This window comes from Lissotriton vulgaris, chromosome 4_1 (genome assembly GCF_964263255.1).
Source record: "Lissotriton vulgaris chromosome 4_1, aLisVul1.2, whole genome shotgun sequence".
NCBI lineage: Eukaryota > Metazoa > Chordata > Amphibia > Caudata > Salamandridae > Lissotriton > Lissotriton vulgaris.
Genome location: NC_141691.1, coordinates 1,754,818,888 through 1,754,840,776, shown reverse-complemented (window position 1 = coordinate 1,754,840,776; position 21,889 = coordinate 1,754,818,888). Strand labels below are relative to the sequence as shown.

At 50.3% G+C, this 21,889-nt stretch overlaps 1 protein-coding gene across 2 annotated transcripts in view; it reads left to right on the top strand.

The window, feature by feature from the left end:
* PABPC1 (poly(A) binding protein cytoplasmic 1) overlaps nucleotides 1–21,889 on the top strand; it is a 338,040-nt gene that overhangs the window by 169,598 nt on the left and 146,553 nt on the right. For both annotated transcript variants that reach the window (XM_086966062.1, XM_086966063.1), the window contains exons 7-8: nucleotides 4,952–5,089; nucleotides 20,109–20,204. In XM_086966062.1, the coding sequence (XP_086822188.1) occupies nucleotides 4,952–5,089; nucleotides 20,109–20,204 (234 nt within the window). The remainder of the gene's footprint in view (nucleotides 1–4,951; nucleotides 5,090–20,108; nucleotides 20,205–21,889) is intronic.

The following is a 21,889-nucleotide window of genomic DNA, read 5'->3' as shown; positions in this document are numbered from 1 at the left end:
ACGGCCATGTACTACATCCAGAAGCAGGGAGGTACACACTCTCCACAGTTGTCTCATCTGGCTCCAAGCATGTGGAAGTGGGCCATTCAAAGGAATATCTTCCTCATGGCGGAACACCTCCCGGGCAAGGACAATCAGATGGCAGACCTGCTCAGCAGGTACAGCCACCAAATGCACGAGTGGGAGATGCATCCATCAGTACTCCACCCGTACTTCCAAAGGTGGGGTCATCCAGAGATAGACTGTTCGCCACAAAGGAAAACACCAAATGCCGAAGCTTTGCCGCCAGGTTTCCACACCCACAGTCGCAGGGCAATGCGATATGGATGAACTGGTCAGTCAAATTTGTGTACGCTTTTCCCCCAGCACCTCTAATACCGCTGGTGGCACGCAAGCTGAAGCAACACTCTATGACTCTCATCCTGGTTGCTCAAACGTGGGCACGCCAACCATGGTACACCACGTTTCTGGAACTATCCGTGGTACCGCATCAAAGGCTGCGCCTCACACCCCGGATTTTGACGCAGAGCCATGGCGACATTCAGCATCCAGATCCGCAACAGCTCAACCTGGCGATCTGGCTCCTGAGGTCTTAGAGTTTGGCTACCTCAACTTACCTCCTGACTGTATGGACATAATCAGGGAGGCAAGGAAGCCCACCACCAGAGCCTGCTATGCGGCGAAATGGAAGCGGTTTGTCATTTATTGTGCAGACCACAACATCCACCCGCTAGACGCATCTATTCAAAACATCATTTGTTATCTCTTACATCTATACAAATGTAATCTGGCCTATGCTTCCATTCGTATGCATTTATCCGCAATGGCGGCTTATCTCCAGAACAGGCAGCATCTCTCCCTTTTCAGAGTGCCTGCCATCAAAGCCTTTCTGGAAGGACTCAAACGAGTCATTCCTCCACGTCCCCACCAGCTCCCGAATGGAACCTAAATGTGGTCCTCACAAGACTGATGGGTCCACCTTTCGAGCCACTACATTCATGAGAGATTCAGTTCTTGACATGGAAAGTGGCTTTCCTGATAGCGATTACGTCGCTACGACCAGTTAGTGAACTCCAGGCACTAACTATCCAAGAGCCATTCATACAGATACATTCCAATAGGGTGGTGCTTCGCACTAACCCTAAGTTCCTTCCCAAGGCGATTTCACAGTTCCAGATCAACCAGACTATAGAACTACCTGTGTTCTTCCAAAATCCTGAGTCAGTTGCGGAGAGAATGCTCCACACGCTTGACGTCAAAAGAGCCTTGATGTACTACATTGATAGGACCAAAGATTTTCGGAAGACAAAACAATTTTTTGTTGCCTTTTCGCCACAACACAAAGGCAACCCCATTTCCAAGGCTGGTATAGCCAGGTGGATCGTTAAATGTATTCAGATCTGCTATCAGAAAGCCAAGCGCACTCTCACCATTCCACCGAGGGCCCACTCCACCCGGAAGCTGGGGGCCTCCATGGCTTTCCTTGGAAATATTCCTTTGGAAGACATATGTAGAGCAGCCACATGGTCTACCACACACACGTTTACAAAACACTACTGTGTAGATGTGCACTCCAAACAGCAGGCAGCTGTAGGGCAGGCTGTTCTAAAAACACTTTTCCAAACTGCTGCAGCTGGCACAGGTGGCCGCCGTTAATGGAGGGACTGCTATGTATTCTATGCACAGATAGGAATTCAGCAGCCCACATGCCTCGAACCGAATATGCTACTTACCAGTAATCCTCTGTTCTTGGCATGTAGAGCTTCTGACATTCATATCGCCCGCCCTCCTCCCCGGCGCCTGTAGCGGCTGCAGCACTCACAACTACTTCTGGCATGGTCATCATTCACATAGATTCACTCCATCTTTGCCACAATGGCTAAAAACAATCTGAGGATGGAGTCGATGCCCATGCGCACTGTAGTCCAGGGGAGGAGCCACCTATCTCGTGATACTTCGAAGACTCTTCCAGGACAACAATGTGCGATCATCCGGACCCAACACTAGGCGGCGATCTATGCACAGATATGAATGTCAGCAGCCCTACATGCCAAGAACAGATGCATACTGGTAAGTAGCATATTCGTTTCACATGAACCAAACCATACAAATACCTAGCTTTTTTCAGAAACCATCCACAAGCGCGGAGAGGGCACTGCACACTCTGGACGCTAGAAGGGCAGTAATCCACTACATGGAAAGAACGAAGGAGCACAGGAAAACAAAGCAGTTCTTTGTGTCCTTCGCAACCAGTTTCCTGGGAAGACCAGTAACAAAAGACACCATTGCACAAACTATATAATTCTGACACAAACAGGCAGGGCAAGAACTAACCGAGGCGGCACAAGCCTACTGTACTAGGAAAAAGGGAGCAACAATAGCCTTCCTGGCTAACACACCCATTCAAGACATATGCCTGGCGGCAACATGGGCTTCGGTGCACACGTTCACTAAGCACTACTGCATGGATATACAAATGAACAAGGAAGCACAAGTAAGACAGAAAGTGCTTCAACATATATTCAACAACCAACGCTCATCTTCCACCCAGCCGCCTCAAACATAACATAATGCTACAAAGTCAATGCACAGCATAGTGAATCCAGAAAGATTCACGCTGCAAAACTAATAGTTTCTTACCTGTCGGTGTAGTTTTGCAGCTTGAAGATCTTTCTGGATTCACTAGCAAACCCACCCACCTCTGCCAGAACGATGAGGTAGGAGAAGGTGGAAATAAAAGAACAATCTACAAACCGACACCTTAAGTGACAAGGTGGAAATTCATAGGAAGAACTTGAAAACATTTAATAAGGATTCACAAACATGTCACAAAAACAAGAAAAAATGAATCCGAAGATGGCACCCAAAGATGGGAACTTCCGCAGGAAGCATGCTGGCGTCACAGGAAGTACACCAAAGGGTGGGATGTCGACGCCCACCTGGGCTACGAAAAAAGAGAAAAAGACTAAGATTATAGACCCAACCACTAGACCGCAGAATAATGCACAGCATAGTGAATCCAGACAAATCTTCAAGCTGCAAAACTACACCGACCGGTAACAAACATTCTGGTGTGAATGACCTGTCCACTGTGTATTCGGTGGCAGACAACTCCATATGTCTAGTCAGTGCGCATCTGAACAAGCAGTCTTACATCCACCAGCACGCAGACGTCTCGCAGCCATCCGTCTGCACAAATGTATCGCACTATAGCATTTTTATCTCATTGCTGCTTCGCACCCGGCCAAGTTGGCAAAGTGGTCCCTGAATGTCCTTGGTGCGGGTTCTAGCAGACATGATCTTCCAGTATTCTTTGTTGTTTCTGGCAGTGGGACATATCCTTTAGCCAGCAGTTCAATGTTAGACTGGCTCGCCATACCCAGTGCATTGCCACCCTTCTCTTAGCTAATAGCATCATGGCGGTAAGGCTTAGTGTCTACAGGAATGTCCGTAACATATCCCAGTACTGTCAGCTACCATCTCTTCCATGCAGTCATAGACTGAGGTCCAGAAGGTCTCCAACCTGTGACATCACGCCAAATAGATAGTCTGCATCAGGTGAGCCATACCTCCAACAATGAGCATCAGCAGTTAGCCCAATCTTTTATATCTTTACAGGTGTGCAGTAGTCTGCGAATGAATTTGAGTTGTATTAGGCACAACCTGTAGTTAAGCAAAAACATGCCCGTCTGACTGCATAATGTAAGGTCTGTTTGGCACTCCTTCCTCACCCTATCTTTTTTAACAGGGACTTTCTTTTGCACATTAGTGTAGTCTCATAATTCGTTACTTGGGGATGGTGAACAAAGTATATAGTCCTCAACCAGCAAGCTACCATGCTGTCTGACAAAAGTGCTTTGATTCATTCCACAACTGCCCGGAATCGGCGATAGAGGAAAACATCCAGTGGTGCGCAGTTTGTCCCGCTCTGAATATCTTGCAGGGTGATGAAAGTGCCATCAGATTAGGTGTGCCATCAGATTAGAGGTCTCATATCACCCTTAGTTGCGGTCTCCCCAATTGTTGCTGGATGCCCATATCTCCAGTCCGATTGGCCCACACCACACATTTGACAGCATCAATCTCATTCCATGTACACACTGGGGACTTATCCAATGGGCAGGAAGTGGCATTATCTGCCTGTATTGCAATATGCAGTTGAAACGGAATGGGGTGTATCCAGTAGTGCACATAGCGAGACTGCCACAATAGTATAATTCCATGTCCGGCACGCAGGACCTGCCCTGCTCAAGCAGCAGGGTCAGTACCTTCCAAACGCAAAGCGCCTGCCTGCCAGCCCATAAGGCGCCAGAAGAGATCTGGGTTGATCAAAGAATGCTGTTTTAGTTGGATGAGAATGTTTACAAATGGCTTGTAATAGCAACCCTGCCTGCAAGGGAGAAGGGAGGGAGGGGACTCTTCTTAAATAGCGGATGCTAGGAACGTTTGTTGCCTTAGTCTGCATACCCAAATCCAGTGACAGATCCTTTCCCAGGTCTACACTCTAGAAATTGCTTTCCTTAGCATTAGGATCCCTTCTGAAGAGAATACTGGATCCTGGTTATAAAGGAACTCTGAACGGAGGATGGATTGTCAGAGGGTTTTGTGTGTTGCTAGACTGTATTTGCAGCTTAATATCTTGCAAATGAAACTGTTTTTCTCCCTGGACATTGAATGCACTTTAGATTGCTCCATAGGTCAGCAGGGGAATGAAGCTGCTGGGTTTTTAGGGGACCCTTTACAACCTTGCTGAGTGAGATTAGTCATCTCAAACTTCGGTGTACCTAATTTTGTAACTGACACATTGCACTCTTGATCTCCTGGGGTGGGGTTGGGTTTTTCACATGTCTGTATATTTTCTTTGGTGCAAGTTTAATTGGAAACAGAATACAACTTTGAATGATAAAATATATAGCTCTACATGCTTTAAAGTAACTGTTTTGTCTTTAAGGCTGTGGATGATATGAACCAAAAGGAGCTGAATGGAAAACAGATTTACGTGGGCCGGGCTCAAAAGAAGGTGGAACGGCAAACTGAACTGAAACGTAAATTTGAACAAATGAAGCAAGACCGAATCACCAGATACCAGGTAACTTCAAGAAATTGAAATCCAGCCTTAAAGCCAAGCTTTCGTGTTAATGAGAACAAAAACAAATTTTCAAAAGATAAGCAGGGGGATGAGAGCAGTACATAGGCTTTGATCTGCATGTAGGCAAATCATTTCATGTGTGTGCAACTTTTATCAGCTCCACAGCAGGTTTGCTGCATATCTGAATTAAATCCCTCGATTGCACCCAAAAAGCACTGTAGGGAATATAGACGAATAAGATTAGATCCAGAGAACCGAAACACATAGCAGATTCTCATGTACATACAACACAGAGGAAACTTACCTGTTTGTATCATATACCGCGCCAGAGGCCTTCGGAATTATTTTAAAGATCGCTTTTGAAGATGAAAAGGCTTATTTGGAAATTTAATTCCTTCACTTCTCACTTCCTGAGAACTGTATGCGTAGTTTTCATTGGTTTATCCCCCCGCCACCATGTTTTTTTTAGGGATGGGCTTGTATTTTACTCAGTGATTATTGATTATCAAGGGAGATCCCAGAAGGGTTGAAACAGTTGATCTGTAATGCCAGCTTTCCTTCTGAGAAATTTCCTCAGATCATAAGCAAACGCTCCCTCTTCCTTGGCTGAAGGAATAAAGATGTGTTCTCTATATAATTCTATCCCTTACTTGCAATGTGCAAAGAAAAGAGATATCTTCAGGCTAAACAGCATGATGGGACACTGGAGGACTTGAATACGTAGTTTCACTTGTTTTGCTTAGCATAGCTGCAGCCTGTGGCTACCCTGCTCAGATTCCTCTCCCATTCATGCACATTAAAAAGGGTTTGAAAGTTTTTTAAAAATTTTAGTTAATGTTTCTATGGTATTTTTTGTTCAACCTCTTGCATGCTAAGGGTATGCTGGAAGCATCCATCACAGCAGCACTTGTGCTGTGGATGGCTCCAGTACGGCCTGGCATAAGGGATTTCCTTTTTCCTATTTTCAGGCTTAGCTGCTAGGGCAGAGCTTTCTGAGCAGCCGGAGGCCTTTTCTCTCTAATGACCATCAGCGTGCTGACCTCCTTGCGGAGGAAGTGAATGTGAAAGGACTCGTTTACATTCATTTACATCGGTGCTCAGGGTTATATCTCAGCCCCCGAACACCAATTTACATGGGGGAGGTTTTGTTGGAATGGGGAGAAACTCCCCTTTTCAATGCTCTCCCTTCCTAAAGGATCTCTGCTTGAGGTAGGCTACAGGAGGGTGAAAAAGCCTACTGGACCCTCAGGGCAGATGGGAGATGCTTACCTCCAATCTGCTTGCCTGCAGGTACCAGCAAGCCCACTTTACCCTGGGGAGATGTTTGTTTATTTTTGCTTTAAGGGGTTGGGGTGGTCTGCTCAGTCATTGGGGCGAGCCCCCACCTCCACAATGACCAAGTCTCTGCCACCCTTTCCTCGTGCATGCCATTTTAACCCATGCACAGCTATCCCCTACATGTCCTCACTGACAGTGTTTCTGGTGGTACTTCTGTCCATCGCGTGAGTGAACACCAAGTGCTGTACAGCTTTACACCTTCTTTTTCCTGATAATGTGGTGCTGAGGACCAAGACGGCAGGTTCGTCTAAAGTAGTCTGATTTTTCATGCTGCGCTATCCCTCACTCTTCCAACGTTCTTTACCCTGCCACATTCCTCGAAAGAGAAGACACAATCAGCTATTCCCCAAAAGTGCATTAAGCTTTTACATTGATCGCACCAAAAACCATCAGATGGAAGATCAGCTCCTTGACAGGTTCTGTCTGCGGGCAAGCGCCGTGCCTGTCCTTTACATGTCAGGCCGTAATGTGGGTTTTGGTATACAGTTCAAGAAGCACTGCTGTCTTAACATCCAGGTCTGACTGGAAGGGCATTTCAACCATTCGGTCCTGCAGGACTTTTTGGTCTGAGCCATTCCGCAGACCCATTGCCTTGGGAGGAACTGATCTGTTTCAGATTCAAATTTGTTTTATTAATTTCAAGATCAAAAACGGGCAGTATGCTACAATGAAAGGGCATTATACATAGCCAGCGGTTGAGACCGATATACATGTTTTTACTGTAAATCAAAATGGAAGCAAGATACATGTGCCAATTCGTAGGTGGGATGCAAAACCCGTAGGTGTTAAGCCTGATAAGGAAAGAAATCTTCAAAAACTGAAACCAGGAAGCCCCCCCCCCCCCTTTCCAACCCCCGCCCACCCCAACCAGTGTGCCATACCAGTAAGACAATCACCAAGGTGCTCAAATGCCGTTCATTGCTCTGTCATAGGATTATGTGGGGTCCTGTGGAGTCTCCGTGAGGTGCAACAAGCAGAGATATCTAGGGCAGATGATTTTGTTAAATTCAGTTGAGGAGGGACAATAATGGTAGCCAGACCTTCCGGAACGTGGCTGCGGACTGTGTAAGTGTAGCTTGAATACGTTCCATGCCCAGTGTAAACCAGATTTTATGTAGAATTCTGTGTGAGTGGGCCTAGCGGTTGTTCCCCATAGTGACAGAATATGTTGTGATGCAGCTTGCATGGCGATTTCTATCTGACGTCCTCAAATTGATTTCAGGGGGAAGGTAAGTGCATTGGGAAGGCCTAAGATGGTGTAGGCTGGAAATCTCGGGATTTCATTGTCAAATATGCTGTCTGTAGTCTAGGACCACCTTCCAATAGTCCCTAACTTCCTGGCATTCCCACAGGAGATGAGTCATGGTGCCCCGTTCTCCGCACCCTCTCCAGCAAAGCGTGCTGCGAGTGGGGTTCACTTTGAGTCGGGCGGGAGTGAGATGCCAATAGAGGACCAGTTTCACTGCCGCCTCCCTGCCTCCAGTGTTGCTTGTGGTGTGGGAAGCCCTGTAGTAAATGTAGCTCCATTCCCGTTTTGTCCTCTACAACTCCGCTTCCCAGCGTCTCTGTCCCGCCGCTCTGCCTGGTGTAGCGGGTGGTGTGAGCATTTTGTAACATTCTGATGTGAGATGTCTGTCCGAGTCTTTTGTCACCAGCCGCCTCTCGAACTATGTCATGTGTCTGCCGACTAGGGGAGCGCTGTCTGGATGCGTGAGCCAGTGCCGGATCTGGAAGTATTGGAAAAGGTGGGGGAAGACTACATTGTATCCCCGTGATATGTCAGAGAAGGGAATGAAGCCCTGCAGATCAAAAAGGTGGCCGGCGGATTGGCAATTCGTTCCGCGCCTTTGTGGGAAGACCCGAGGGTCATTACCCGGAGGGAACTCCGCGTTGTCTAGAGGAGTGAGCGGGGAGGGGAAAGGTCATCAGGCCCCTCTTGACGGCAACCGTATCCCAGATTCGCATGATGGTGCGGGTGATGGGAGACCTCTGGAGGTACCGCGGCCTGTTGTGCTGGAGGAGGAACGGAACCTTCCATAGGAATGTCTGGGCCATCGCTCTATCTTGAAACAACCACCGTTTTTCAGATTCCGGTCTGTACCACTCCACCAGGTAGCGGAGTTGGGTGGCCTGGAAGTATTGCAGAAGGTTGGGGATCCCAAGACCCCCTCATCTATTCCCCGATATGCCAGTTTATGTAATCACGGTCTTGCCACCCTTTCCCCCCAAGATGAAATGGTTAAGGGCAGTCTGTAGGCTTGCGATAGTGCCAGCCGGGGGCAGTACCAGAATGGTTTGAAAGATGTACTAAATTTTAGGCAGTCAACATCTTCACTGCCACAACTCACCCGAGCAGGGAGAGAGGCTGTTTGGACCACCGCGCAAAGTTGGCTCGAACCCGGGATGTAAGAGTTGTGTAGTTGAAGGCAACCGCCGAGTCTGTGGAGGAGGTGAAGGTGATACCCAAATATGGGAGTTGTGTAGCTGTCTGTAGGCGTGCGCCTGCGGGGGTGTGAGCATTTCTGCCCAAAGGCAGTATCGGGGATTTCCCCGTTTATTTTGAAGCCGGATATGTCTCCGAAGGATTCTATTTCCTCCATAAAGGCAGGATCGAGTGTTCCGGACGGTCGAGAGCAGCTATGATGTCGTCGGCGTACATGCCAATCATGTGAGGTTCCCCGACTAACGTAATGCTGTGGATGTAGGAGTCATCGCGGATCTTTTGCGCTAGCCGCTCTACTTATAAAGCGAATAAGAGGTGAGAGTGGGCACCCCTGCCTCGTACCGCGTTGGATCTCAAAGGGTCTCGAGCGTAAGCCACCCAGGCGAACCAGAGCTTGAGGGTGGTGATAACTCTCAATCCAAGATTGAAAGCGGTCCCCTAGCCGAAAGCGTGTCCGAACCAGTGTCCGAACCCGTTGCAGGAAGGTCCAGTCCACCTGGTCAAACGCCTTTTCAGCGTCGATGGCCAGCAGAGCTGAGTCTGATTGTTGAAAGTGGGCCTTGTCGACCAGATGGAGTATCAGTTTGGTGTGATCACTGCATTGCCGGTTCGGGACAAAGCCAGACTGGTCGGGTTCCAAAATCCCAGGCAGGTATGAACCAAGACGTGTGGCCAGGATGCCTGTAAAAAGCTTCAGGTCCAAATTGAGGAGGGAGATGGGGTGAAACGCTGAACAGTGTGTGGGCTCTTTGCCAGGTTTGGGCAGCACCACAATTTTGGCTTTTAACATATCCGGAGGCATGGAGCCTGGGCCGCTGAAGGAATTAAAGAGCCGGGTGAGAATAGGGGCCAACAGCTGGCTGAAAGTTTTATAGAAACCGGCTGAGAAGCCGTCTGGTCCAGGGGACTTGAGAGGGCAGAGGTGGGATATAACCGCTTTCACCTCGTCTATACGGATGGGAGCCTCCGGGGCATCCGCACTCTCGGAGGAAAGCGCAGTGATCCCCGCGGTCTCTAAGTATGTGTCGATGTCCCTGCCCGAGATCGTGTCGGCGCGGTATAATGAGGCGTAGAAGTCTCAAACCCTCCGCGACCTGTGCCTCCCCCTCAATGTCAACGCAGTTCTCATCCTTAAGAGCGGATATCTTTGAGCGTTGTGTCCTTGCACTCAGTGCGCTGGCAAGTAAGCGACCTGTCCTGTTCCCTCCGACATTGTAAGTGTGGCGAAGGCGTAGAGCAGCAAATTCCGCCTTGTCCGTGTCTAGGCTGGCCAATTGGGCCCTGGCCGCTTTCAATTGCTTCCACAACCGTGGAGCCCCGGTACGGCTATGAACCCTCAAGTTCAGAAACCTGGGCGGTGAGGTCCTCTCGTTTCGCCTTACGGGCTTTGGCTTCTGCAGCTGCGATCGCAATGAGTTCGCCTCGGGCCACAGATTTCAGGGCCCCCCACAGGGTCGAGGCCGGCGTCTCTGGTCTGTCGTTAAAGGTTAGGTAGTCATTGATGCACAATGAAGTTGCTTGGTGACCTCCGGGCGCTGCAGGAGGGTTTCAACTGCGTCCTGGTCGGAGAGAGCTGCCAGTGTAATGCAGACGGCTGTAAGGCTAGTGACTAGATCAGAGGAACCAAGGAAGTGGTCTAGCCTAGCAGAAGTGTGGTGCACGTGTGAGTAACAGGTGAACTGGGACATCCCGGGGTGTTTGGTTCTCCAGAGGTCTACCAGGACTTGTTTTGTGTAGCCAAGCCTTGCTCGCAGTGGAGAGGGCGCCTGTGTCCCCATACCTATGTCCAGACCTGTCCATGCTAGTGTCCATTACCAGATTAAGGCCCCCGCCCCCCCCCCCCCCCCCCCCCCCCCCCCCAAGAAGTAGGGGAGAGTTAGGGGACCGGAGTGTCTCCGAAATGGCGCTCTTCAGACAGGGTTCTTGCCCTGTATTCGGAGAGTATAGGTAACCAATTGTCAGATGCTGTCCACCTATCAAGAAGCTATAGGCGAGGAGCCTGCCTTTGATCTCCCCCAGTTTGTCCCCCACCCGCCCCTGAAAACGCCTAGACACCAGAATGGCCACCCCTGCCTTCTTCACCGGGAGAGAGAAGTACTGCTGGGGGAAGGCGCTGGAGCGCATCCTATGCCAATCCTTCACCAGGAGATGGGTCTCTTGGAGTAAACAAATCTCGGCCCCTGAGTTTTCCAGGTACGAGAGCACCGCTCTCCGCTTAATGGTATTATTTAGGCCCTTCACATTAAGGGTCAATACCTTGAGTTGGGTCAGCCATCTAAGGACAAGTGGGTGAGAGGCCTTGTACTCGGGCAACAGCACCATATTGAAAGACGTGTATGGAAGGTGATGAATCTATCTCTTGAAGCACCCCTTGGCACACTGGTTCCCTCCCCAACCCCCCACCTGCCCAAGTCCCCCCAGCCCCTCAACTACCCCCAGCCTAATGCTAAGATGGTGCGCATTGGTTTCCCCATATATGCTGCCTCAAGTCCCATTTTTCGTGTCTTTGGAGACTTCCTGTATCGCCGCTGCATGTTCTTGAGCCATGGTCTTGGGGTCCGGCCTGAGGCTGCCTCTGGGTGAGCGCCGGCGTCCCACACGTTGCCAGCCGTCCCCTGATGTCCGCGGGGATCTTGTCTGAGAATTTTGCATAGATGGACCCTCTTCCGTAGCGTCCCCCACCCCCATTGGCAATGCCAACATTTCACACGTTTCCCGTAGGGACCAGAGCTGGTGGAGGGCCCCCTTCCATTTGAAAATGAGCCTGAAGGGGTGGCCACAAGTTTCCTGCGATTCCATTGTCTCGCAGGAAACTTGTGGCCACCTTGAACGCCTTTCTCTTATGTAATGTGATCGCAGACAAGTCTTGGAATAACCCCACCGGGTGTCCCTGGAATTGGAGGGGTTGCTTTTGGCGTGCCACTTTCAAAATAAGTTCCTTTAAGGGGTAGTCTGGCAGGAAAGCCAAGATGTCTGGAGGAGGAGCCGGCGCCTGGCGCGCCAGGCCCACTCTGTGTGCCCTATCTATACGGATCTGGAAATCCTCAGACTCACCCAGTATTTCCCGAAACAATTGTTGCAGGTAGGTCGTAACACTGTCCCCTTCCTATTTGGGTGGCACTCCCCGGATGTTCGCATGTTACTATGTCAGGAGCGGTTCTCTAGGTCCACAGCGTGTGCCTGCAGGTCTGTCTGTTATTCATGGAGCCTGATAATCTCCTGTTGTAGGAATTCAACCTCTTCGCTCCTAGCGTGCTCAGTGTCTTCTATCGCCGCTACGCGCTCTGAGGCTGTCAACATTGCGACACAGCTGTGTTCTCCCGCCATATCCTGCTTGAGGGTTTGGAAGTCCTCTCTGAGGGAGTTGAACAGGGACTCCATGAAAGCTTTTGTGATGTGGGCCTCTTCCCCCCTCTCGCTCCTTCTCTTTGGGGTGATCCGCCGGTGCTGACTTTTAGGGGCTCTTTTCTCCTTTTGGGGCGCCTTTAGCCAGCATTTCGGGGATGGTGCGGCCCCCTCTGCGGTTCGTGGTTGACATGATTCACCGCGCGCATGGTCCCAGCGCGCCCCGCCGGACTCCTCCTCCAGTGAGTCCCGCCGGCCTCCTCCTCCAGTGAGTCCCGCCGGCCTCCTCCTCCAGTGAGTCCCGCCGGCCTCCTCCTCCAGTGAGTCCCGCCGGCCTCCTCCTCCAGTGAGTCCCGCCGGCCTCCTCCTCCAGTGAGTCCCCCCGGCCTCCTCCTCCAGTGAGTCCCGCCGGCCTCCTCCTCCAGTGAGTCCCGCCGGCCTCCTCCTCCAGTGAGTCCCGCCGGCCTCCTCCTCCAGTGAGTCCCGCCGGCCTCCTCCTCCAGTGAGTCCCGCCGGCCTCCTCCTCCAGTGAGTCCCGCCGGCCTCCTCCTCCAGTGAGTCCCGCCGGCCTCCTCCTCCAGTGAGTCCCGCCGGCCTCCTCCTCCAGTGAGCCCCGCCGGCCTCCTCCTCCTCCAGTGAGCCCCGCCGGCCTCCTCCTCCTCCAGTGAGCCCCGCCGGCCTCCTCCTCCTCCAGTGAGCCCCGCCGGCCTCCTCCTCCAGTGGGCCCACTGTCGAGAGCGGGCCCGAGCAGGAATCTATGTGCACAGGGGAGGAGGGCAAGCCGTCCCCGATGCTGGACACTCGTGTGGGCGGAGTTCTATCGCCTCGCACCGCTGTTCTGTCGCTGCGCTGAAGTCACAGTTCTGGTGGGCCCCACCAGGCTCCTCACCGGGGGCTTAGTTAGCGCCCCCCGAGCCTTCGGCTCTCGTCGGTCTGGTGCTGCTCTCCTCACCTGCGTAGGGGGCCCTATGTGCTACGGCGCAGCTTGCGCCTCCAGAGTGTCCCCAGGGCCCACCCCTGACTCTACGCACGTCAGGACGCTGGAGGGCACCCTCTCTTGGCCCCCTTGCAGCTCGCTGGAGGACCACGTCTGACAGGACACATCCGGCCCACACCGGTGGCTCGAATATCACCCCGAGCTTTCGGCCCTCCCCGGCCTGGTGCAACTCTCTTCCCCTACACGGGGACTCCTTGTGCTGCGGCGCGACCAGTGCTCTGAAGGTGTCCCCGGAATCGGCCACTGACTCTGCGCCTGCCTGGGTGCAGGACGGCTCACTCTTTGGCCTCCCCGCAGTGCGCCGGAGGAACGTGCCTGATGGGCCCCGCTAGGCCTCACGCCCGGGGCTCGAGTGAATGCCCCCCCCCCCCCGAGCTCCAGACCCAGATCAGCCCAGCGCAGTACTCCTCACCTCTTTGGGGGACTCTGTGGGCCGTGACCCGGCCGGCTGCCGCTCTCCACGCCCCCTGAGGCGCTGGGGGGCCCGTCTATCTGGTTCCGTGTAGGCCCAGACCGGGGTTCTTGGGTACTTCTCCTCCCGGCCAGCTCGGTCGCTCCCCACCGCAGGCCTCCCGCTGATGGGCTTGTGGTTCGCCCTCTGCGTCTCTTCCCCCGTAGGAGCGGGTTGGCGTCCCTTGCGGTGTGGTTCCGCGGCATGTCGGCCCAAGCCGTCCGCAATCACTCGGCGGGCCCAGCCGCATTGTTTTCACTCCCCGGTCCAGGGACAGCACTCTCGGTCGCCAAAGGGCTCAGGCGTTTCACGTTCTTGTGCCCAGCCACACCGAGGCATCCACTGTGTGTTCTCCAAAAGCAGTCAGCAATCGAGGCGATTGGAGGGTTAAATGAGTAATAAAAGGGCGCTAATGGGGGTTGGGACGAGGAGCCTCTCGATCAGACGTCTCCTCAGGTCGCCATCTTGGCCACGCCCCCCAAACAGATCTGTTTTAAAGTTGACTAATTTGCAATTAGAAATATCCATCCAAAGAACAACTTAACTTTAGTCTATCTGGTGAATACTCTTAACTGCAGATTGGTATCCCAGATTGACAATGACGCATAGGGGAGGTGCTTAAATGCCGCTCCATCTTCCTTTCTAGGGTGGAAGGAAGTCAACACTGAGCTGCACTGGGAGCCTTGTTTAGGTCTGCTGGATCCAGTCTGGCACTTGGGAATATTCTAAAGGAGAGCTATCTGAGATTAGAATATCCACCAGAAAGGGTGTTACTGAAGATAAGTAACTTATTCATCTGCACTCTGCATCAACAAAGGACTTTGACTGAAGAAAGGCAATGGACAAGCGCTCATAATCACCTCAACCTATGGTCAACAGGGGCCATAAAACAGTCCACACTGAAATGGTGTGTCAAATGCAAAAACAAGGTGATGAATAGAAATGTTTGACCTAATCTCAGCTACTGGCAATTGCTTGCGGCCGCATCCCAATCCCTCTATTTCCGCCCACCATACCTCCCTCAGTTTGTACTCTGCCATTCAAGTATTCCATCCATCACTTTTTGTATACTTTAGTACGTTGGCCTAAGTGGGACAGCTATGCCCAGATGTGGATGTTGTGCGCACACTCACTGAAACCAAGCTATACCCGACTGATGAGCCCATAAGGGCGAAATGAGTCCTTGGTTTCCAAGGGCGAAATGGTTCCTTAGTTTCTTGGGTTCTGGTTCAGGGAGGACCTGGTTTCAGTTTGGACTTGACTGTTCCCTGTGGAGCAGGGCCAAGACTGATTTGCATATACCTGGGTTCAGACTGAGGTGGCATAATGTGCAAAATAAGTGGATCAGGATGTGACCAGAGTAATTACTAGTGGCTGAGGCTAATTCCATCTATCACTTTGTATACTTCTGCGTTCCCCAGTGTCAAATGGTCAAAGTGACTTAAAATACATACTTTGTTTTCACAAGTGTTATATTGGAGTGTAGTTCGCTACATGTTGCTTCTTTCTTTAACCACCCACCCTGTGATCGCAGTTTGCCCATACCCCCAACCCCCCTTCCTTGCCTGTCCTGACCACCCACCCAAAAAAGCGCTATTACGTGGTAATAGTGCTAGCCTCGTCAAAGCACTTTTTTCACTAACTTTATTTTTAGCCCTGCTACGCTGCTGTCCAACTTGGCTAAAAGACATTGGCAAAGGCTTTAGCGGCCTCATAGGCGAGACCTAGTGGTCTTGCTAATGCTGGTTTATCTATGGAAAAGTCATTAGGTCGAGCCTGGGAACACGCATCCGAAGGATGCGGTCCAGGTGGAGAACTATAGCTAGCTGACACGGGGGAATGACGGACAAGAAACTGCCACGCGCTTCTCCCCGGCTGGATTCAGCTGCGTGCACGCGCACCCACATTCACGCATGCGCTCAGCCACACACATGCACAGGCACACGCATACACAGGCACACGCATTCACAGGCACACCCCCCCCCCCCCCCCCCCCCGCCCCCCCTCGCCGCCGCACCTACACACACCCCCTCCCCCCCCACAGTCACACACACACACGCATACACACAGACTCCAAGACACATACACACACGCTCACACACAGCCCCGCCCTCCCGCCCTCGCAGCTCAGCAACAAGGCGAAGCCCCACTCACCGGCTTCCTTGGTGCGGCGGCTGGGCCCGGCGGCAGGACTCTTCCTCCCTCCTTCGGCACCAGGGCGCAGGGTAGGCTCCTGCCTGCTCCGGTGCTCAAACAGCCGCGGCTCATCCGTGGGAGGCGGGGTAGGCTCCCGCACTCCTACTTCCTGTTTCCGGTTGTCCCGCCCGGCCTGCCTGACTTCCTGGTCGCAGGCCGGCGGCGATGTTCCGTGGGAAAGGATAGATAAAACTGAATACAAAAAGAAAGCTTTCCATTGCCTAAAAATGGTAAAAAGTATATAATTTTAAAATAATAGTAAGGAATACATCCCGGTAGGCAGATGTAATTAGAGTGGTTCCGGAAATAATGTTTAGCTTTAAGGCACATCACTGGGAAATGTTTTATTTTTGCTGCAGAGAAACGGTACTGTTGCGTTTAATTACTGCATCCTGAAGACTTGATTTACTGAATTTCAGTCTGTTGTCATATCTCGGGCACCGCAGAATGTAAGTCGCAGAGGACTGTATACAAAGATCCCCTCGTCCTCAACCTTTCAGTTCTTGGCCTCGTCCCATCATCGCCTCTGGTTTCTTTGGCAGCCCCTTGTTAATTTTAAGCGCCGCCTCTAAATAAAAGTTGTCTCAAAACATATTACATGGGGAAAGCTGCTCGCTCCTCGTTGTCGGCCGGGGAAGTGAGTGTTTCCTCCGGGTTGTGGGCACACGTTTCACCGGCTAGGACAGTGGACACAGGCTCCGGGTGCTGCACGGAAGAAGGTGCTCACCGGCTGGGACAGTGGACACAGGCTCCGGGTGCTGCATGGAAGAAGGTGCTCAGCCCACGTCTTTCACACTCACTCCCGCACCGACACCTGTTCCGTCTGCCTCCCCTGCAGCGAGCGCTGTGTGTGTCTTCGACCCGCTGGTCTGGGGCTGCAGTTTTCAGGTGTCCCCAGGGGAACCCCCCCCCAAAACCCCGACATCCTAATCAGTCACTGGGTTGGTTCGGAGATCTGGCTTATTTTGAACCCCCACCCAACATACTTGGTTTTGGTGCCTTCCCATAAATTCTCCATATGTGAGTGACACTGCATGTGACGTTGTCGACTGTGTCATTATCAGTTCCTCCCTATGACTGCATGTGACGCTTTGCTCCTTTCATGTTCATGCTTTATTGGACTTCACCAACTATCTATGAGCGTTTAATTTCTCTGCAGGTCAGTTTGTACTGCTCCTCGTGAAACCTCAAATAAAGTTGTTTATAAATCTGAGCTTCTAAGGTGTCTTCAGTATAAGTACCCCCTCTTTCTTATGGCCTCTCACATTTCTGTTCTTGGCCATTCACTGGTCCCTCTGCAGTTCAGTGACAGCAGGCCTGAACCCATCACCCGCAGAACCTCAGGCTTCGAAACATACCCCATCTTTTCTGCCCCTCACATATACACCTATCCTAGTCCCTCTCAGCTGACCTCGCTGTGTCAACGCGTCTTCTTCCTTCTTTGTGCTTAGTCTCCATCGATCCCCTCAGTATGCGCATGACATCTTTGGCTAAATGTTTCAACCACCAATTTGTTAATTTAATTTGAGATCGCAGTACACTTTACAGTTTTTAACCTTGTGACGGTGGTTATACAGTCTCTAAAGTTATTATGAACCATCCTATGAAGATGATCCATAGTCCAAAAAAGACATTATATATGTTATGCATATTTTACTTTGTCCGATATATACATGATAATGTCCATAGATGGTCCTGGTGGCTAAGGAGAGAAACCCTAGTATTTGGGAATGTGGACACGAGAGTGGCACGAGCGCAGATTTGACCCTCTCGTGCCTCATATTCCCGTGCTCACACAGCCAGCCTCCACACCCCTGCACACAGACCACACAGGCACACGTACACACGCTGCCGCCCCACCACACACACACACATAGACAAGCACGCATACACACGCCGCCGCCCCCCCCCCCCCCCCCCCCCCCCCTTGCATGCACACACAGACACACCCCCTGCCCCATGCATCGGGAGATCTGCCATACCCCAGAATCTCGGTACTTACTAGTTAGGCGCCGGAGCGGTCAGCGGAATCGCCACCTCTTCCTCCTCGTACTCCGGCCCGTCTAGAGTCAGGCTCCTCTGCAGCTCCGGGTGGAGGAGGCAGTGGTGGGAAGGCGTGCCCGGCTTCAGGGGAAGGACCGAGAGTGGCTGCAAAACCGGCAGCTTCCCCCAGACCGGGGGCGCATCCCCGCCAGCCTCCGCCAACATCGCAGGGAGCGGCGGTTGCAGGCCCCCAGCGTAGTTAACAGGCCCCTGCGGTGCGCACACTGGGAAGAGCAAAAGGGGGCGAGATCCACAGCGCGCGACACGGCACAAGGAGGCGGTGCGCGCCACGCCTCCGTCGCTGCCTGGAACGTGTGCGCGTGCTCCCCAGCCTGTTGCGAGCACGCCTCCTTCTGGCTACTAGCGTGTCCCAGCCACCGCGGTCACAGAGCAAAAGTGGTGGCAGCATCTTTTCAGAAGTGAGTACTAGGCACACACATACTCTCGCGCTTTAGCTCACGAGTGTGTAAAAGGACATCTTGAGGCAGAATCTACCGAGCATATGTTTATACTTAACACTCAAACGCAAATACATTGTGACTGGCATGGAATTCTGAAGTTTTATTTGACATACCTGGGGACCAGGCTGCAGTATTACGGCACTAGGCAACAACTCCAGCGGCGGCCACCCACGAGTCTGCCGGGGGTTGGTAGCTTTGTAGTAAGTGTTCATTACCACGCTGGGAGCCCCGGCAGCAACGCAGCACAACAGTGGCAGCTGCAGCAGTCGGGCTCCCGGCTGCGTGCTCTGGCTTCAAAAGTTTAAACTATGCCCGCCCTAGCTCTCCCACAGCCTATATGTGCACGGGGTTCACAGACAACGTGTCTTGCCAGGATCACTCAACAGTATTGATTTGGGAATAACTTACTCAACTCACGAAGGCTTCCTGAGCGAAAATGCTGCAGCTCCGGGATCACGCGACGTAGGAATGTTTTTACAGTGGCCACAATGACTTGTCCATCGGCGGCAAACCGCGCCACCCGAGCATGATTCTTCAGGCCCTCAGTCCAGTCCTCGTGGTATCATGATGTTGATTAATTTTAAATTTGACCCGTGACTCCAGTCGAGGCCCCGGCCCCGCTCAGCTTCTGACCGACCTTGCCTGTTCCAGGTCTCGTGAGGTCGCATCCGATCACCTGCCCCCCACGCGGGGCCACAGCCTGTAATGCAAAGACTGCTAAGGTCAGGCCCCGCCCGGGTCTCCGTAATTGGGCAGTCAAGAGGCAGTGACTCACTGTACTACCGGCCGCCGGCGGGAATGTTAATGCTAACTTTTATTTTACTATTAATTATTGTTAAAAATAAAAGCCATTGTTCTTTGTAATATCAATACATCGAAGTCATGTAAATACAACACATATTGCATTACAAATGCTAAAGATGTCACATTTGCAAAAGTTAAAACTATTGGCATTATAAATGACAAAGCTATTCATTTCGCTATTTTCAGAACCAACACATAAATAAAAAATTTGTCATTTACAATACTAATAGCTCAAACTTTCCTAATGCGAGACCTATTGCATTGCAAATGCTTGTTTTTTAATTACCATGGGTCATCCAGCTCAACTTCAAAAGTGTTTTTGCAGCATTGGCCTCTTTTAGATTAATATCACATCCCCTTTCCACTTCCCTGATGAAATGGGCAGGAAAATAGCCTAGTATTTACAATAGTGAAAGTGTAAAAAAAAAAAGGGGCAACAGTGGGCATTTGCGGTTTTACACTCACACCAAGAGATCCTCTATTGTCGCATTGAAGGTGCCTAGGTCTGAGGTTTCAGAAGGAGAAGCCATAACCAAGTCTTCTGCTAGAATATAGCCCATCTGTGACAGTTCAATCAAATGGGAAGAAATGTACTACAAAAATGAAGTTGTCAGATTACACAGACAAGTGTCACTTCAATACCATTGATAAGTTGACAACTACCATCATAGTTCCATATCGTCAAAGGTAGGCCCGTCATAGAGAAGTACACTTCTTGCTTTCCTTTCTTTACAATACCCACCCAAACCAGTCTTAATCATGAGCCAAGTGTAATGTATTCATTTAACTATGTACTAGTCCAGAAGCTACAAAAGTAATGCAAGATGTTAAATATATCAATCGTTTATTGTACGTTTTCCAGTCATCGGGTAAAGTTAATTTATTTGTCTTAAGTTAACTGATCTCAATTGACTTTATCCTACTATAACCTTGCTTTTTAGGGTGTTAACTTGTATGTGAAAAATCTTGATGATGGTATTGATGACGAACGACTGCGGAAAGAGTTCACTCCTTTTGGTACAATCACTAGTGCAAAGGTAAGATTTCAATGGTCAATTGGAAGGCATTTTTTGTCAATTCCGAGCAAAAACATGTCATGTAATTTTTTTTGCATAGGGCTTAAGCTGCCTCATAGCAGTGCACGGGATGAGGAGGTAACTGAGAACTAATTGGGATATATTTTGAATTGTGAACCTCCTATTTCTGTGAACCTGCTTTGAAGCTCAGTAGATAGATCTTGGTCCTATATTTACTGTTCAAATGCAATAATCTGGATTCTTGTGGCTAATGAATATGGGATTATTCCGGCCTAGGAACTATTGAAATGGTTATCAAATTGAAGAGGTTCAACATCTGAAGGCTTCTCCTTCCCATCTGTCTTTCCCAGTAGGCCGGACTTCTGTTTCCAGAAATAGGGGAGCACTCTTCCTCCGCACAAGTTACATACTAGGAGTGAGGCTGGTTTAGTGTGCATCATTAAAAACACTTACTGTTGCATCTAATGCCGAATCTAAATAGCTTTAATCATTAAGTTGCACAGCAGCATGTTGGCTCACTGAGTGAATCATTGAATCCCAAGAGTATGCAAAATGTAGCTTGCCCCGGATGGATTGGGGCCAGTCTTGTGAGAAGACAGCAAGTATTTTACTCTGCACTATGAGCAATTGCTTGGTATTGTCAGTTTGCACATCTGTTTGATACATTTAAAAGTCTTTGTTCTTTAAAATCCTATCTTACCAGTTCATTGTGTATTATCAGTAGGTGGTTACATCCTAAACAGATTCTGAAAGTTTTTTTTCAGAATTTCTGCTTCCAAACTCTGATCCCTAACAGGAAGTGGTCTCCAGGGGTTTTTGACAGATCTATTCAAAGTATCCTGGTCCAGTAGCTAAAAGTAACTCAAAAGTAGAGCATGTAAAGTCTGTCTTTTATCCTTATTAAATTGCAGGTCCATTCTTTTTTACATTTTCTATGAAAAAAAATTAAAATGTTCTAAACTGGAGATTAGCTAAAGGGGAGGTTTGGCTGTAGACCTAATCTTTGCATGAATTGTGAGGAATGGAGTTTCATATTTTGGGACAATGGTGAGATGTTAGTCACAAGCTGAGCTGAAAAGAACTGCAGGACTCTCCCTTCAGAAATTGTTTGACTGTCAATAAATCAGTTTTTCCCCTTTAACATTTTTAGATGTTAAAAGCACATCTTGAACTAGTCTAACTGTGAAGTAACCACCATGGCACTTGGTTTTTATTCTGGCAGAGTGAATAGAAGACCGAATTGTGAAGGGAAAAGGTTGCAATGATACGGTTGTCAAATTAGGTGATGTGGAGTCCTAGCTTTTTTAATGGCATTTGCAACTGTACAAGTGCTCAAGGGCAGTAGTCTTGACAATGTGTGACACACACACACAGTGTTGACCGGATGCTGAATGGTGTGACGTTTGAAATGTGTTGCAAAGTCGAATGGGGGCATCAAGTGAAGTGGCTACGTTAGCTGACGTGCCCTGACACACTGCAACATTGAAAATTTGTCAGACCGTGAACAGTGATGGTGCTTTGATGTTGAGGAAAGCAGTCTTCGACTTGCTAGTAAGTCTATGCCTTACCTGTTACTGAAGTTAAGTCCGTTGATGTCAAACAGTAAATGTCTAGGGTAAGAACGTCAATGACTAATCTTCCCTTTTAACTTTTCTTTTCCTGGATCTTTCTGCACAGGGATCTTT